The sequence below is a fragment of the Hylobates moloch genome, unplaced genomic scaffold, assembly GCF_009828535.3.
Source record: "Hylobates moloch isolate HMO894 unplaced genomic scaffold, HMol_V3 SCAFFOLD_8, whole genome shotgun sequence".
Lineage (NCBI taxonomy): Eukaryota > Metazoa > Chordata > Mammalia > Primates > Hylobatidae > Hylobates > Hylobates moloch.
The window spans coordinates 89,932,352-89,950,983 of NW_026652283.1; the positions used below are offsets into that span (position 1 = coordinate 89,932,352).

The 18,632-nt window shown below is 46.4% G+C and overlaps 1 protein-coding gene across 3 annotated transcripts; it reads right to left on the minus strand.

The window, feature by feature from the left end:
• Nucleotides 1–5,131: 5,131 nt before the first annotated feature.
• Nucleotides 5,132–18,540, minus strand: SLC25A38 (solute carrier family 25 member 38). Of its 3 annotated transcripts, XM_058443112.1 has the most exons (8): nucleotides 13,748–14,912; nucleotides 12,814–12,839; nucleotides 12,587–12,708; nucleotides 11,783–11,867; nucleotides 10,670–10,849; nucleotides 10,269–10,437; nucleotides 7,704–7,870; nucleotides 5,132–5,863 (listed from the first exon to the last, which is right to left on the minus strand). In XM_058443112.1, the coding sequence occupies exons 1-8, from the start codon at nucleotides 13,830–13,832 to the stop codon at nucleotides 5,741–5,743; spliced, it is 957 nt and encodes a 318-aa protein (XP_058299095.1). In that variant the 5' UTR covers nucleotides 13,833–14,912; the 3' UTR covers nucleotides 5,132–5,740. The 3 variants fall into 3 exon arrangements, with proteins under 3 accessions (XP_058299095.1, XP_032017899.1, XP_032017900.1); XM_032162008.2 differs by lacking the exons at nucleotides 12,814–12,839; nucleotides 13,748–14,912 and adding an exon at nucleotides 18,398–18,540; XM_032162009.2 differs by lacking the exons at nucleotides 7,704–7,870; nucleotides 12,814–12,839; nucleotides 13,748–14,912 and adding an exon at nucleotides 18,398–18,540 and having other exon boundaries at nucleotides 5,775–5,863.
• Between the last annotated feature and the right edge of the window lie 92 nt (nucleotides 18,541–18,632).

An 18,632-nucleotide genomic window follows, 5' to 3' on the forward strand; every position in this document is an offset into this window, starting at 1 on the left:
GTCACTGCTGGGTTCCCTGTCTTGATTGGGCCCTCAGAACTGACTCACTCTAACCTTGGTTTGCCTCAAAATTATTTATCCTTTCTAACTGCTGGTTAAAGAAATTTCAGCCTCTCCTCATTTCTCTTGGGAGGAAGCAACTGAATGAAGTGAATAGAACGTTTCATTTGCACTCACACATTTGCTAAGTGAGAAACCCTCGTATGCTTTTTCAGACTTTCCACCACTTAGAATCTATAGCTTTGGTGTTTCCTTTGCCTAAGAAATTGGATAGACCTAAATGTAATCAAGCCATCCAAGGTAACATCCAGTTTATAGAACATGTGTGAAACAGAAATGAGCTAAAACCATCAGAAAACAAATTCAGAAAATGGGACATTTTACAGGATACTGGGGCTGAGAATGCGTTACCTCAAAGACTGGCTCTTTGATATGCCTAGAGAGGCCTTAGACTGCTTCAGAATCAAGGTTCCTCTAACTTTGTCTTGTTCCCCCATCCCCTCAGTCCCTACAAAGACAATGTAGAACAAAAAAAGTGGGGAGAATGGTGGTGTCCTGGAATAAAGAGGTTTTTTTTTCTTGAGACAGGGCCTTGCTCTGTCACCTGGGCTGGAGTGCAGTAGCTTGATCACGGCTCACAGCAGCCTTGACTTTCAGGGCTTAAGTGATTCTCCTGCCTCAGCCTTCTGAGTACTGGGACTACAGATGTGCCTCACCACGCCTGGCTAATTTTTTAATTTTTCTATAGAGACAGAGTTTGACTATGTTGCCTAGGCTGGTCTCAAACTACTGGGCTCAAGCAATCGATCAGCCTTGGCTTTCCAAAGGGCTGGGCCTACAGGCATGAGCCACTGCGCCCAGCCTAGAGATTTTTAAAACCAACTGCCGGCAAAGTGTGGTGGCTCATACCTGTAATCCCAATCCTTTGGGAGGCTGAGGCAAGAGGATCACTTGAGGCTAGGAGTTTGAGACCAGCCTGGGCAACATTGCGAGATCTTGTCTCTGCAAAAAATTTTTTTAAAAACTGGCTGGGTGTGGTGGCGTGCACCTGTAGTCCTGGCTACTTGGGAGGCTGAGGTGGGAGGGTTGCTTGAGCCTAGAAGTTCAAGGTTGCAGTGAACCATGATCGTACCACTGCACTGCATCCTGGGTGACGAGCAAGACCCTGTCTCTAAAACATAAATAAAAGACCAAATGCCTTGTATGGACCTTGTTTGAATTCTAATTGATATAAACCAACTGTAAAAAATCATTGTTGAGACAGTCTGGGAAATGTGAATATGGATGATATGCAAAAAATGTGTTAAATTTTTCCAGGTGGGGTAATGACATTATACTTGTTAAAAAAAAGTCCCTAATTTTTAGAGATGCATGTTGAAGTAAGCCAGGGTGAAGTGATGTGATGTCTGGGATCTGTCTCTAAAAGCTTCATAAAAGAAAAAGGAGGCCAGGCGCAGTGGCTCACCCCTGTAATCCCAGCACTTTGGGAGGCCGAGGCAGGCGGATCACGAGGTCAGGAGATCGAGACCATCCTGGCTAACACAGTGAAACCCCATCTCTACTAAAAATACAAAAAAATTACCCGGGCGTGGTGGCTGGCCCCTGTAGTCCCAGCTACTCGGGAGGCTGAGGCAGGAGAATGGCATGAACCCAGGAGGCGGAGCTTGCAGTGAGCTGAGATCACACTACTGCACTCCAGCCTGGGCGACAGAGGGAGACTCAGTCTCAAAAAAAAAAAAGAAAAAAAGAAAAAGGAGTGGCAGGGGCAGGGGACACAGTTAGGGGAGAGAAGCAAGTGTGGCAAAATCTTGGCAATTGCTCCATCTGAGCAATATGAATGAAGGGCCAGTAGACCATTGGCTCTCCTATTGTGATGGCTTGAAAGATTTCATAATCATGTATTCTTTGAAAGCGAGTGTAATACAGCTTGAAACCTTTGCTTCTGTGTCTTCTTTTGGCTCTAGCCCTACACTGCCTTATCTTTAGTCACCATCTGACTATTTTCCTCCCACAGAGCCCCACCTCTAATGAGCTTTAATAAGTCTAAGGCAGCCGGGCGCGGTGGCTCACGCTTGTAATCCCAGCGCTTGCGGTGGCTCACGCCTGTAATCCCAACGCTTTCGGAGGCTGAGGTGGGTAGATCATGAGGTCAGGAGTTCGAGACCAGCCTGGCCAAGATGGTGAAACCTCATCTCTACTAAAAAATACAAAAATTAGACAGGTGCGATGGCGGGCACCTGTAATCCCAGCTATTCGGGAGGCTGAGGCAGGAGAATCGCCTGAACCCGGGAGGCGGAGGTTGCAGTGAGCCGAGATCATGCCACTGCACTCTAGCCTGGGCGACAGAGCAAGACTCCGTCTCAAAAAAAAAAAAGTGGGCAATGTTTCCAAAGCCAGCTAACGCTCACTAGCCAATTCCTTTCCAAGCTTTAATACTGAGACTGTGAGAGGAAAAAACAGGCTACTTGCCACAGGACTTGAGATTCACAGAGACAAATTTTCTACCTCATGTTTAGAGAAAACTAGATGATTTCTCCTGATTTTATCATATTTATTTGCTCCCCTAAAAAACAAATGAAGAAAATGTGAGGGGAATCTGGTGGCGGAAATTCATCTGCCAACGTAAGGCCAGGAAATTCGCATTGGGAAGAAGCCCATCTCTCTCAGCCTTATCTCTGCCCCTCCTCCCTAAGAGGCCTCACTGGCATTAGGTTCCCTGCACTCAGGATGAGGGTCAAAGGAGGCTGAGGAGGCAAGGGACATGGAACACCTGCTCTAGAGTCTAAGTTCTTAGGAAGCAGCCACTCCATTCAGCTGTCCCTCCCTTCTCTCCTTTCCCATCCTGACCTCTCCCCTGCTTCCTACAACACGAGGCCTCACAACACACAGGTCACAGCATTGGAGGCTTGGGTGCCACTATAAGCTTAGGACCCTGCTTCATCCTCTCCCACACCCCTACCCAAATTACTATTTTAAATATGGTGTTTTAACCTAAAACCTAAAGTATAAACTGATTTTAAGTTATACATCAACTTAATCTGTGTTATGGGTTGAATTGTGTCTCCCCAAAAGATAGATTGGCGTTCTAACCCCTAATCCCTGCGAATGTGACCCTATTTGGAATAGGGTCTAACAGATGTAATCAAATTAAAATGAGGTGATACTGGATTAGGATGAGCCCTAAGCCAATACCTGGTGTCCTTAAGAGAGAAATTTGGACATGGAGAGAAACAGATACACAAGGGAAAAGCCATGTGAAGACAGGCAGCAATTAGAGTGATGTATTTACAAGCCAAGGAATGCCAGCCACCACTAGAAGGTGCAACAGACAAAGCATGACTGCCCTAGAGCCTTCTGAGGTGCAATGCTGCTGACACATTGATTTCAGACTTCTGGCCTCCAGACTGAGAGTTATAAACCATTCAGACTGTGGTAATTTGTTGTGGCTGTCCTATGAAGCTAATACCACATTTCAGAAACATTTATTCATTAACCCTCACCACCACCTGAGGAGGCAGGAAACATTACTAACCCTATTTCCGGCTGGGGGCGCTGGCTCACACCCGTAATCCCAGCACTCTGGGAGGCTGAGGCAGGTGGATCACTTGAGGTCAGGAGTTCAAGACCAACCTGGCCAGCATGGTGAAACACTGTCTCTACTAAAAGTACAAAAAATTAGCCCAGCGTGGTGGCGCGTGCCTGTAGTCCCAGCTACTTGGAAGGCTGAGGTGGGACAATTGCTTGAACCCAGAAGTGGAGGTTGCAGTCAGCTGAAATTGCATGATTGCACTCCAGCCTGGGCAACAGGGCGACATTTTGTTCTCCGCCCCCTAAAAAACGCCCAAAACAAACTAACCCCATTTCCTAGGCATAATTTCAGTGCCATGCCTACGTAGTGGAGAGCGAGCAGCTTTCAACCTGGGCTGCCTGGATTAGAGCCCATGTTCTTAACCACAAGACTAAATATCCCAACTTCTGCTTCTTGTATAAAGTAATGGCTGTTTCCTGATTTTTTTTTCTCCTGATACGGAGTCTCATTCTGTCATCCAGACTGGAGGGCAGTGGCGTGATCTGCAACCTGCATCTCCTGGGTTCAAGTGATTCTCCTGTCTCAGCCTCCTGAGTAGCTAGGATTACAGGCGTGCCCCACGATACCTGGCTAATTTTTGTATTTTTAGTAGAGATGGGGTTTCGCTGTTTGGGCCAGGCTGATCTTGAACTCCTGGCCTCAAGTAATCCGCCTGCCTCAGCCTCCCAAAATGCTGGAATTACAGGCAGGAGCCACCGCGCCTGGCCATCTTTCCTGAATTTTAAAGAAAAGATTTGAGTGCACAACAAGAATAGCTATAAAAGAGATAACAAGTGTTGACAAGGATGTGGAGAAATTGGAACTCTCATATACTGTGGCTGAGAATGGAAAATGGTATAGTCACTTTGTTTTTTGAGACAGGGTCTGTCACCCAGGCTGGAGTGCAGTGGCATGATTTCAGCTCAGTGCAACTTCTGCCTCCTGGGTTCAAGTGATTCTCGTGCCTCAGCCTCCCAAGTAGCTGGGATTACAGGCACATGCCACCATGCCCAGCTAATTTTTGTATTTTTAGTAGAGACAGGGTTTCACCATGTTGGCCAGGCTGCTCTTGAACTCCTGACCTCATGTGATCCACCCGCTTCGGTCTCCCAAAGTGCTGGGGTTACAGGCTTGAGCCACCGCACCGGGCCTACAGACTGCATTTATATGAAGTATCCAGAAAAGGCAAATTTATGAAGACAGAAAGCCTATCAGTGGCGGCCTGGGGCTGAGAAAGGGGATTAATTACAAAAGGCATGAGAGATCTGTTTGGGGAATAAAAATGTTCTTAAACTGATTTATAGTGATGGTTGCATCATTCAGTAAAGCTGCTTTTTTGAAAAGAAATTAGGTTTTAGGGACCTACATAGGTCAATAACCAGCCACCCTAGAACTATTTTATTTTAGAAAAGGGTTCGGTCCATTTTTATAAGGCACAGGTAAAGAAAATAGAAGCGTGACAACACCTTTTAGGTTTTCCAAACAGCTTTCAATGATAAAGTTCAATAAATAAAGCACTTTAACTGCAGGGAAAAAAAATGCCAGAATTTAGAGGTAAAACAGTACAGGGGCCAAGACCAAAAAATTTTATTTGGAACATTCAGAGGCTAGAAAGCCACTGTCCTGTTCTCCAGAGCCTCTGAGAAGTTGACTGGGAACCAATTAAAGAAGGGCATTTGTTCCTCCTCATCCTACCATCACCTTAGTCAGTCTGTGACCTGGTGACAGTGACTCCTCTCCTTACATCCAGTCTTCCCTGGTTGGAGCTCCTCAGGCCCGGCAGGCAGCTTACAGCTTCTCTGGCTTTGCAATTCCTTGCCCAAGAACGTACCCAAGGAGACCCTGTGGTGTAGGTGTGGGGCTGAAGTGCAGCCACCTGACAGAGATCTCCTGGGAAAATGCCTTTCCAAGTAGACTCTCAGAGTATGCAAAGCTCTCTCCTAACACCCCAGTGTGCTCTATGTATTAGTGACTCCTCTTTTGGAGATTCTGAAGGCTCAAATCAGGTCCATATATTTTCTCCTTAAAGGGATTACCGAAGGCAAAGGCAACACAATTTCTGCCTGGTTTTCCAGGTAGGACTTCATCTTACTGCAGAATAGTAAGCAGCAGCAGCCCTTGGCAGAAACCAAGCAGGGCAATAGATTTCACCCTTTCCCAGTCCTCTCTTGGTCAGGACTTCAGGCCCATCTTGGCCATCATCTCTTCATACACCGTCCATGCCATTGCTGCCATTAGAGTTCTGCGGAGGGCTCGGGGGATGCCACCTTGGAAGAAGCCACGTAGTCCATAGTCCTGTGGTGAAAATAAATGTCAGAACTCTGAAGCAAAGTACCAATACAACTAATTATCCACTTGGTACCACAGTGAGGGTCTCTGTTACCCCATGTTTAAGACTTAGTTTCTAAACTTTATGCCCAAAGTAAGAATAATGGGTCCAAGGAGACAACCAAAGAACTTACAAGTTTTTTTTTTTTTTTTTTTTTTTTGAGACGGAGTCTGGCTCTGTTACCCAGGCTGTAGTGCAGTGGTGCGATCTCGGCTCACTGCAACCTCGGCCTCCTGGGTTCAAGCGATTCTCCTGCCTCGGCCTTCCGAGTAGCTGGGACTACAGGCGCCCGCCACCACACCTGGCTAATTTTCGTATTTTTAGTTGAGATGGGGTTTTCACCATATTGGCCAGGCTGGTCTCAAACTCCTGACCTTGTGATCTGCCCACCTCAACCTCCCAAAGTGCCGGGATTACAGGCATGAACTACCACGCCTGGCCAAAAGCCTTTTTTTATTTTTTTGTAGTTGCTGGGCTTACCTTTTTAGGCCTGCTCTATCTAGGGGAATTTCTTAGCTGAAACTCTTTATGCAGGGTTGCTGTGTACTTGTGCAGTTTGTATACCGTACAGAAGCACTAAGCCCCAAGTAGCAGATGAAATCCAGGCAGAAACCTGCTTGCTAAGCCCTGGATCCTGGATCCAGGCTGAAGGAAAAGGTGCCTTCTTGTCATTTGTCTATCAGGAGGGAGTATCTTTTTGTAATTCACTGTATGCTCTTGGTGGCCCTGTCTTCATATGAATTAAAGACAAAATGCCCCTTCCTCCTCCCTCATAATCTGGGTTGATTTGCAATTTCACATAAAGAAAATATTATTTTAAAACTTTATGATTTTAGATATAGAGATAAGAACACAAATTCACATTTACCTTTAGCAAGAATATCTGCTTTGTGATAACAACACATGTTCTAAAAGAGCCAACCCAGTGGCTTACGGATAGTATACATCTATTGTAATTTTTTTTTTTTTTTTAATTTAAATAGAGTCTCCTTACGTTGCCCATGCTGGTCTTCAACTCCTGGGCTCGAGGGATCCTCCTGCTTCAGCCTCCCAAAATGTTGGGATTACCAGCATGAGCCACCGCACCCAGCCCCTACTATACTTTTTATCTTCAATAATACCATTTGTCCATTTATATTAGAGCAAGCTTGTTCAACCCACAGCCCACAGGCTGCATGTGGCCCAGGACAGCTTTGAATGCAGCCCAAAACAAATTTGTAAGCTTTCTTAAAACATTATGAAATTTTTTTGGTGACATTTTTTCTTTAGCTCATCAGCTATCATTAGTGTTAGTGTATTTTACGTGTGGCCCAAGACAATTCTTCTTCCAATGTGGCCCAGGGAAGCCAAAAGACTAGACACCTGTGTATTAGAGCAAACTGCTAGAATAAAACAATGTGTTTGTGTGGGTTTTTTTTTCCCTCTGACTAAATAGTACTTTACCCTAGGTCCTCAATTGGAGTACTGATTTCACCCCGATTTCCTGATTCAGTAAGTCTGGGGTAGAGTTCAGCAATCTGCAATGTTTAACAAATATCACAGGTGTTCCTAATGTAAGTGTCTCCGCCCCTCAAAGAAATATCAGTTTTGTGGTTCTCAACCTTAAAACATATTAAAATCACTGGGGAACATTAAAAAAAAAATTCTGACTAGACATTCTGATATAGTTGGCCTAGATTTTAACCTGGGCATGGGGATTTTTAAAAGCTCTCTAGGCAATTTTAATGTGAGTGAAGGGTAAGAACTACTGCTCTAGAAAGAGATCCTTAAACACCACAAGAACCAGTACTTATTTTGTAGTCTTACTTTGAAAATAAGTGTCACTGCTTGGCCAATCCATTGAAACTTCAGTGGGTAAAGCTGCATATGAGTTTTGATAACATCCGCAGGTTGAGTTAGCAGTGAGGCTAGAATACCAGCAAATATCCCACAGCTGAAATTTGTAACAGGAATAAGGGTTGCATCCACCTGGTCTGAAATAGAACAAAGGTAACATGTGGTTATAGATCTTACATTAATCAGATAAAGGTCAGTGCAAGTTGCCCACTAATTCTTCCCCAAACCAAGAAAGGTCTGGATTCAAATGAGGCTACGAATCCAAAACCCAAAGGTGCAACTAGTAAATTTATGTAGATGGAATGACAGAGTTAGAAAAGCACCTTTTTCAAACCACCATCACAATAACTGACTCAGGCAAGAATCACTGATTTTAAAACGTGGGAAAAAGAAACAGGATGTTCATACAGATTCAAAGTTATCGTCCCACAAAGATACTTAGACATTACAATGGGAAAAATAGGTGAGTTTTCAGGGAAGATACCTGTCAGTATCTTATCCAAGTGATAAAGTGTTACTATCACTCATAATGGGTCAAATTGATGTCATGACCCTCCCAATATAAAGCAGTGAGGATACAACATCACTTATGTGGTCCTCTTGCTAAAAATCTAATCATGAAGAAACTGCAGATAAACCCACAATGAGGTATATAACTGGCCTATACTCCTGAAAATAAAACATAGGACTACTACCAAGTACATTATTGGGACAATTAGAGAAATCAGAATACGGACTGTAGGTTAAAGAACTGGGCCACGTGCCTGTAATCCCAACACTTTGGGAGGCCAAGGCGGGAGGATCACTTGAGCCCGGGAGTTCAAGACCAGCCTGGGCAACATGGTGCAAACCTGTCTCTACTAAAAATACAAAATTAGCCAGGCACGGTGGCATGCACCTGTAATCCCAGCTACTCCAGAGGCTAAGGCACAAGAATCACTTGAATCAGGGAGGAGGAGATTGCAGTGAACCGAGATCACATTGCTGCACTCCAGCCTGAGTGACAGGGCAAGACTCTGTCTCAAAGAAAAAAAAAAAAGAAAAAATTATCTAGGTTAAACTTCCCGAATTTCATAAGATGCTTGTATGACAGGATGTCCTTATTCATAGGAAATAGACACTGAGGTACTTAAAGTTAAAAGAGCATCATGTTTCCAACTTACCCTCAAAGGGCAGGAAAAAAATATGTACATTGTACTATTCTTGTGGCTTTTTTGCAAGTTTATTTCCAAATACCAGATCGATTTTTTTTTTTTTTTTTTTTTTGAGATGGAGTCTCGCTTCGTCACCCAGGCTGGAGTGCTGGAGTGCAGTGGCGTGATCTCAGCTCACCACAACCTCCACGTCCCAGGCTCAAGCGATTCTCGTGCCTCAGCCTCCCAAGCAGCTGGGATTACAGGCATGTGCCACCCATGCCAAGCTAATTTTTGTATTTTTAGTAGAGACCGGGTTTCACCACGTTGGCCAGGCTGGTCTCGAACTCCTGGCCTCAAGAGATCTGCCCACCTCGGCGTCCCAAAGTGCTGAGATTACAGGTGTGAGCCATCACGCCAGGCCTCAGAAATTTTTACACTTGATCTTAGCCAAAAGGCCGAGAAGTGATGGGCCTCAGAAATTTTTAAAGATGGATTGAGAAGTTAAAAATTGCCCATCTATGCTTCCTTATCGCCTTAATTTTCTATCACAAAATAAGGCTGTGACCTACAGGGTTACACCTTCTGGTGCCTGGGTAGAAGCAGCAAATCTCCCAAGGCACTCCAGCTGTAGCTGGTCACCATAGTCATGATGGCCGGCATGCTGGCATTCCTAATTAAAGGACCTTGGTTGCAATTCGTTGCTCAAATTATCCATAGACACTTTATTACACGCAGGTTCATTCTATGGATGTGTTTCTAGCAATACCTTGTTCTGCTTAGGTCGATGTTTACTGCCTACCAATTTTGTCCATTTCTAGCCCAACCTGAGCTAACTGGTGGGATGGGGCGGGCCTCCCCCACTGACTGAAGTTTGATACCATCTCCACCTAAATGGAGGGCTCAAAACCATGTTAACTGGGAACACAGCAAGGGAGATGAAAATATTATTTTTCTTCAAACTCCTAACTTACTACCGTTTCCCTGACTTTAACAAGAATCATATCAAGTGCGTTCTTGAAAAATACAGACTCCTAGGTTGTATTCCAAGGTTTCTCATCTAAGAGGCCTTGGATGGGACTCAGCAATCTTAAGATCAAATTTGGGAAGCATTGTTGCAAAAACTCTGCAAAGCATGCTTTATTTGCCTCCCACCCACCCTATCCTCACTCCCCAAATTATAGTGGTGTAAATACTGTTTGCCTCAATAGGATGTAAACTCCAAAGGGCAGGGATCAAGTTTGTCATATCCACCTTTGCATCCCAGTTCCTGACACAATCATGATATGGCTCAGTTCCTAACACTCTGCTAAGAGAAACACATAGTCCCATATCCCAGAGAAAACGGTGAGGATCTGATATCTCAAGGATAGCTCTTCCCCACATCTTCCTTTATCCCTACCATGAGGCACTATGTTTTTGGTCTGGTTGTAAAACATCAGGTAGATTCCTGAAAAGGGCGCATCTCGAAGGAGAGTTGCTGTCAGGCCACTGAAGAGGCCCCGGTGCCCCTCACTGCGATAGATGCTCCTCAGGGCAGCGTAGATACTCTCATAGCCATATTTCCCACTCTGCAAAGAGAGCACAGAATGAGTGACTCGCATGGAGGCGCTGCATTTCAGCACTGAACAAGCAGACTGCAGGTTATGGGGCATTACCATGGGCTCTAGTTCACATATGGCTTGGCTGACCACATCAGACTCTATGTTAGATTACAAATCAGGAGTTGACATCAGTGGTCACTCCCCAGGAGCCCAGTGGCTAAGCTGAACTATCCTGAGGCCCTAAAGCAGTTGAACTCACCTCATAGCGCGTCTTGATTACAGTGATAGGTGACATACAGACCCCTGCAACAGAGCGAGAGCCCACCCCCAGCATGATTGACTCCAGGGCGGTTGGGGGATGGCCTCGCAAGAAATACTGCTTCAAAGAGTAGAGAGTGCCAAAGTAGATTCCAACGCCAGGGACACATCTCACAATGGACTGCAGAGAAGGTCAGGGAGAAAAGAAAATCAAAGACCAAACACTTTAAGTATTGTCTTAGCTGGGTTTTCCCAAAAGACCCCAAGATGATTCGCATACAAGTACTTTGTTTAAGGTGTGGAAGGAACACCAACAGGGAAGTGGGGGACATGAGATAGGAGAGAAGGCAGTCAATAAAGGATGTTATAAAACCAGTTTCAGCTGTGGGCAACTTACTCCCACTGGGGAACTCTGGGAATCAGTGTAGAACACACCTCAGAGTTATCCCTCCAACTGAGTGGGGAGGGACATGGGATTTTAAAGACCAGCTCTCATCTTTCAGTGGTTGAGGACTCTGTGTGTTTGGAAATACACACTGCTGTGGGTTAGGAAATCAACATCACTTCTGTGGTCTCCTTGCTAAAAATGTAGAACTAAATCTAATCACAAAGAAACTGCAAATAAACCCACAGTGAGTTATATAACTGGCCTATACTCTTGAAAACAAAACACAAAATTACTCTGAAGTACATTACTGGGATAACAGAGAAATCAGTGTATGGAATTCTGATTTGGGTTTGGGCTGGGCACTAATTCCTTGGCGTGAGTCCCTAAGGCCAGAAAAAGCCTTTGAGCAAAGAAATGCTGGTGTGGAGGTACCAACCCACTTTTACTAAAGTGATACAGGCAAGGGCATTCTGACAGGTGGGACATTAGGTACCTCTGCTGTAGAGACTATGCTGCACTAATAAATCACATCTAAGCATAATGTGCAGATGCAACATATCCTTGAGCCTTCAAACAGAAGTTAGTGGTAGCATGAGAGATAAGACCACATAGGTACTCCCACCACTTCTGACTCTCACATATCCTTAAGAGCTGGTAAGGTGGATGAGAAATGGCTGGTTATCAAGGAGTGGATGCTAGGGAACCTAGACCCAGATGGTAGCTTACAGGGGACATCCCTTTCCAAAGGCCCAAAAGACTCTCCGTGCGAACCACCTTCAAGAGTACAGCCAACATCCCAACACGTCTAGACCTGAAATCAGACAAAATGGAGACAAGAAGGAAAAAATCACTTAGATCACTTCCTCATAAAACAATTCCCCACTCAAAGACTTCCTTTATAGACTCATTTTTAGGACACTTAATCTCTACAATGCACCTTGGAGATACTCTATGTGTTTATAGGTTGGCACACACAAAACAGACAATACAGGCTGGGTGCAGTGGCTCATGCCTGTAATCTCAGCACTTTGGAAGGCTGAGGTGGGCAGATCACTCGAGGCCAGAAGTTTGAGACCAGCCTGGCCAACATGGTGAAACCCTATCTCTACCAAAAATACAAAAATTAGCAGTGAGCCAAGATCACACCACTGCACTCCAACCTGGGCAACAGAGCGAGACTCTGCCTCAAAAAACAAATAAAACAAAAACAAAAACAGATAATACTGATGTTATTTCCAGAAAATCCCCTGGTACTCCCATGCCAGGCAATACAGTTATAACATCACAAGCTAACACAATCAAGTGTAAATGTCACTGAGGCAGATTCCAGGAAGCTGCTCAGGAACGGACCCGATTTAATAAAAAAGAAATGTCAAATATAAAAACAATTCAGAGAACATATGAAAGTTGGGCATGACCTGTGTTTCTCTCTGAACATCCAACAGAATGGAAGTTGACTTAACACAGTAAAGATGTTCCTGTGTCTGAGAAGTTGCTGAAATCAGTTCCCCAATAAAATGCAGGGCCTACCCATGATCTGAGGGCTGGAGGGTTTGCAGGCGTGTTTTAAGGAGATCCAGAGGTTGGAAAAGGAGGGTAGAGCAGGTCCCACTGATGGAGCCACACAGGAAAGCCTTGATCACCGGATGTAACTGCAGGATAAGACAATATTGTGTCAGTAGCTCTGCCTGTGTGAGCCTCACCTTTCTCTACACCTGACCAGCGAATTCCTTTATAATGGTCTCTTAGACACTTACCTGTAGGTGCCTCGTTTTCTTCATACCTCGGAGAAGGGAAAAGTATAGCCAGAAATTAAAAATACTGGAATGTTATTGAGGACATTGGATGCTGCAAGAGGTATCTCTGGTCTTCGTATTGCTGATAGACATATTGCTCAGTGGGAGCAAAACTATTTCCATGCCACTGACCACTCTTCCCTATTTGTTCTGACTCAAAAAGTTATTGGTCATCTCCCTATCTTTGCAAAAGCAAAGTCAATTGAATGTAGTGCTTTCACTTTGAACTGATGATGTGCAGGCTCCCTTCGCTCTAAGACCTATAGGTATTTATAGGACCAAGCCAAAGCAAATGAAACCTTAAGCTCAACCACTGCGTAAAATGTAAGTGCCACTTCCTGTAGAACCTAGTATTTCCTTCATTTAAAACTTTCCCCTTCCCATCTCACTGGGCCCTAAGCAGATCACACAGTCCTACAGACCAGTAGCCTCTCCTGGCTTTGCTGCTTCTCCTTCAACCCATGCATCGTCATACACACTAGCTAATCTACAGACACCACCCGGAAGGGTGGAACTCCTTCAAAGACTAAATATACCTCCCTTAGTTCCAGGAGCTGCGTGTTCCAGGAGCCACAGCTTCCAGCACTGGTGCTACCATTACAGGACAGCATCCTCTCTCCAGACCCCTAGAACCCAGTTGTATCACAAATGACTATGAAAAGGTACTTAAAATCCAACCAGTGACCTTCTTCCCCTTCCTTCCCTTTCCCTAAAATAAATAAATAAATAAATAGCTATCTTCTCCAAAAATGCTTGGCAAATTCATCTCCAAAGACCTCTTCCCTTATTAAGTGGCATTTGCACTATTATTTTTTAAATAAATGACACATTGTGGCTCCAAAACATTAAGATGAATATATATAAAGTTTCCATTACACATCACATAACTACTTACCTGGAACTGAAATATTTGTAATCTGCGAGAAGAGAGTGTATCTCAAATTCCACCAAAGGAGCCAGTTATAACTGGAATTCCTCATAAGACTGTTGGAGGCAGGGGGTGGGGGGAACTAAGTCAGGTCATTAAAAACTGGAGTTTACAACCACGATCCAATAACTTCTGAAGTACCAAAGGGTGGTCTGATAAGACAACAGGTAAAACCAAGTAAGGTGTGCATATTTCAGCAAGTCTGTATCTACATCAACTCCCTCTCCCCAAGAGGTGTCCTGCTCTTCTGCTAACCAATATTCTCATGAGTTCTATGTTTCTAGTCTCTCCCCAAGACTTTGTGGCATTAATGAGCCCCCCCCTTCTCCACACACTGGGTCTCTGGCTCCCACTGGCATCTCCTCTTCTGCCAGGCAACAGGCTCCAAAGCATCCATCTTTCCAGCCTGACACCACACCATCTCCACTTGCTTTGTGCCAGTCCCTCCGCAGGCCCCCTCAGTTTGCCATCCGGCTAAATCTCCTCCACTAACACAGCCTCTGAGGGCTCACCAAGCACCTGCTGCACCCCAGGACCCCCGTTCCTGTCCCTGTCCTTATCCTACTTGGCCTCTCTGGTACATGCCATATGGCTGAGTGCCTCTCCTCACAGTTTCTGGTTTCTCTCTCCTTCTCTTCCTTGGCCTGCCCTTCACATAGGACTGCTCCTCTTATCTCCTTTCAGAGTAACCTCACCCATATCCAGGCGTCACACACATGCTGGTAATGCCCACATCTCCAGCACAGGCCGGCCTCTCCCCGGACTCTGCTAATGTCTCCTTGTCTTCCCTCAAATGGCCCACAGGCACCTCAAATTCAACATGTCCAAAATGGAAACTTGGTCAACAGTTCTCCACGCACTTGCCTCTTCTCCAATCCACGCTGGGATACTCCAGGAATCCAGGTTGGAAACCTCAGAGACACATAAAACTCACCATGCCTGCTGCTACATGACCAAGTCCCACTGAACAAGCCCTCAATCTTCCCAGTTTGGCCTCCACTGATCCATCCTAATGACCTCTGCGGCAGTCTCCAGCCTCAACTATGCCAACCCACCCTCCACTCTGCTCCCAGAATAGCACTGGACAAGGCATCTATAGATACCACCTCAAAATCTCATAGCATCCTATGAGCTAGGTATTTTAAACCCGTTAACTGGAGCTCACAGAGGTTACAAATGTGTCCTATGTCACAGGGGTTGAAGCCACTGGCCAGGACTTAAAGTTCATACTCTTTTCACCATACCACCCAGTCTAAAGTGAAAATCCAGGATACTGAGGCCACTCAGTGCATTCCACTATTCACTACCACTCCCTCCTTGAAATGCTCTCTTCCTTTGGCTTCAGAGATTAATACTGTCCTGGGTTTCCTCCCACTTCTCCCTTAAATGAACCATACTCCCATGGCTCTTCATCCACTTCCAGGGGTTCCATTTCCACCCTCCCCTCCACACTGTCAGCCTCTCGCTGGAGCTCAGTCTCACACAGCCACTTACTCAGATGGCCACCTCAGATGACATTTCCAAACCTGAACTTATCTTTCTCCCACATCTCCAACCAGCTCCTCCTCCAAGGTGCCCTGTCCCAGTGAATGCCATGCCATTTCTCGAGCCACCCAGCCAGAAACCTGAGCACCATCCTTGGACTTGGCCTCTCCACACCTGTTCACTCTACCTCCAAAACGGGTCCCAAATCCACCAATCCATTCTAGCTGAGAACCCTGTTATCTCTTGCCTTGGTGACGGACACCACTTTTTTACCCATTTGTCATATATGACCCCTCTAATCCACTCTTTACCCTGCAGCCAGAGTCATCTTCTGTTTTATTATTTATTTATTTATTTAGAGACAAGGTCTTGCTCTGATGCCTAGGCTGGAGTGTAGTGGCACAATCATGGCTCACTACCAACCATGACCTCTCAGGCTCAGGTGATCCTTCCACCTCAGCCTCACGAGTAGCTGGGACTACAGGTGTGTGTCACCATGCCCAGCTAATTTTTTGTAGAGATGGGGTTTCACTATGTTGCACAGGCTGGTCTCAAACTGCTGGACTCAAGCAATCTGCCCACCTCTGCCTCCCAAAGTGTTAGCATTACAGGCGTGAGCCACCATGCCCCACCTGAGTCATCTTTTAAAACTGCAAATTTGATCACGCTGCTTTCAGGAATAAAACCCTTCAATGAAAGATAATGTTTTGTGAAATCTGAAGTTACTAGCTTAAAAACAAGACCAAAAAAAAAAAAAAAGGAATAAAAATACAGTAATGACAAATGTATTAGGAGCTACAGAGTATCCCACAAATTTGTCATTAATACTCATTGAATTGTAATTTTAAAAAACCCAACCAAACCAATACCCTTTAATTGGTTCACATTCCTCTCAGGATAAAGTCCAAACTGCTGGTTGCAAGGCCTTTCATGTATCACAGGGCTCCTGCTTACCGTTTTGGCCTGTGTTTTCATCCTCCCACTAACACACTCTGCAGCCATACTGGAGGACTCCACCTTACTTTCGCCTCTGAAAACTCTGCCATGTTGTTGTGCCCTAGCACCTGTCTTGCTCCCTAACTCCCCCACGTCCAAGTTCAGTGCCTCTCCTTCCGGCTTCTGCAGCAGCACCTGTCCCCATCTCCCTTATGACTGCGTGTCAAAGACAGAATGGTCACAACTCCTGCCTGTCTTGTTCATGGTGATATCTCAAGAACTGACCTCGGAGCCTGGTGCACAGTAGGTGTTCAGCAGTGACAACGGAATGAATCTTACCACCTAACAGGAAACCTTATGCTCTCCCTTTGAGCACAATCCCACAGGATAGGGCTCAGTGGGCCCTGCATGACTCATCCCAGGATGGGTTAATCTCCCCATCCTCTCTCCAGGCCCCTTGCTCCAGCAAGGCTATAGGAATGACCTGCAGTTAGTTTCTGGGCAGTTATCTTAGGCGCTGCTTCCCCAGTGCTCACACAGGTGCTGTGTGGAATTTGTCTTAAAACAAATTTGCTGCTGTCCTTCACCTTCCCACCCTTGATTGCAGGAAATATCTTCTTAACGTCTTTTATTTCACAGCACAGTGATTAGACATGTTATTGGCTGAAGTTATTGAGCCAATAACTTTTTTAGCTTTGTACTTTTCCAAGTCCATTAGCACAGGGCAGCTGTTATTTATACTAGCAGTATAGATCAACTTCTAATAAGCAAAAACAAGACAACAACAACAAAAACCATCCCAACAGGTAATACTGAATGGTCTTAAGATTTTTGTCAATGGTGAATGGAACACATCCTTTGCGAGTGAACTTAATTTTTAAAAAGTAGCTCAAGGCCAAGCGCGGTGGCTCACACTTGTAATCCTAGCACTTTGGGAGGCCGAGGCAGGCGGATCACTTGAGGTCAGGAGTTCAAGACCAGCCTGGCCAACATGGTGAAACCCCCCTCTACTAAAAATACAAACTAGCCGGGCGTGGTGGCGCACGCCTGTAATCCCAGCAACTTGGGAGCTTGAACCCGGGAGTCAGAGGTTGCAGCTGAGCCGAGATCGCGCCACTGCACTCCAGCGTGGGCGACAGGGCGAGATTCCATCTCAAAAAAAAAAAAAAGAAAAAAAAGAAAAAAAGAAAAGAAAGCTCAAAAATATTCAAGGTAAATAAGAAAGTAGTTTCTTTTTAAGGGGAGAAAGAAGAGGGCATAAACAATAATACGCACACAAAGGAAATAAGTAGCACATAAGAGTGCAAACTGGATCCACAAGCAATTCCTACTGCCCTGAAAAAAGTATCCTAAGTCCAGTTCACATCTGGAGGCGAGGGCTGGAGAGCCCTGAAAAAGGTAAGCAGGTTTTCAAAGACGCCAACGTAAAGTCGCCACCGCCGCCGTCTCCGCCTTTACGGATTAAAAAAAAAGCCGCCCCTACCTCAGGCGCAAGACCTCAGAGGGAGAGCTGCGGCTGCTGCCGTGGCCTCAGGCCTTTAGCGTCTAAGGACCGGCTGCACTCCGACTCCACCCACCAGGCAACCACTCCGCCAGCCCCGCCTCCGCCCCCACCAATAGCGGCCCGGCGGCCCGGCCACGACGACCAATCGAACGCCGGAGGAGGCGTGGCGTCGCCGGGGGAACACGCGCCGTCCCAACGGGCCGGAAAGGTGCCGCCACGCCTGGCCCGCAGGTATTAGCACCGCCGCCCGCGGGCGCACAGCGCTACCGGGCCAGCTCGCTGCGGCATCAACGGCTTCTCAGCTTCAGCGCTATTACCAGGCCTTGTGACCGTCCCAAATCTGCCCGGGTGCCCTCCCACCTCTGCCACTCCTGGCAGCCTACTCGCACCTTGTGGGGGCCGCGCTGGCACACTCCCCGGCACGCGCCCAGTCCAGGCCCCGGCAATTCCTCCCTCTACCGGGACATCGGCCCTACTGCGCCTGTCCCCAGGGCTGGCCTGCAGCTCCTGGCCTCTCCTCACTCCCCGCCCCCTTCTCAATTCCCTTAGTCAAACTCCTCTCCCGCCGCATCCTAAACCCTGAGCGCACCTTGGGATGCGGAAAGGGTCGCCGAGCCTTAGCAACGCCCCGAATTCTCCGGCCCGAGCCCGCGGTTCGGACCCCTGCCCTTCCTTCCCCGCAGTGCCCTCACCATAAGCGTTTCCACTGTGTCTCCGACATCTTGGGGTTGCAGCAGCGACGGACGTGAGTTCTGAATCATTGGAGATGAGGCCGGCGAGTGCTCTGGGCCCAGGGTGCCGTCGACGGGCGCTTGGGCCCAGCCCTGGAGGCCTTGAAGAAGGCTAGGGGATGGCGCTAGCCAGGCGACGCGCTTTAAGCCGCGGGCTCTCTGACGTCTGCGCCTGTAAGCACGCAGCCGCCGGGAT

Coding starts and splice junctions, on each gene's coding strand:
- SLC25A38 (XM_058443112.1), bottom strand. CDS start 13,832: ATGAGGAATTCCAGTTATAACTGGCTCCTTTGGTGGAATTTGAGATAC. Junction 12,840..13,747: donor TACAAATATTTCAGTTCCAG/GTAAGTAGTTAT, acceptor CCCTTCTCCGAG/GTATGAAGAAAACGAGGCAC. Junction 11,868..12,586: donor CTCCAGCCCTCAGATCATGG/GTAGGCCCTGCA, acceptor GTCTGATTTCAG/GTCTAGACGTGTTGGGATGT.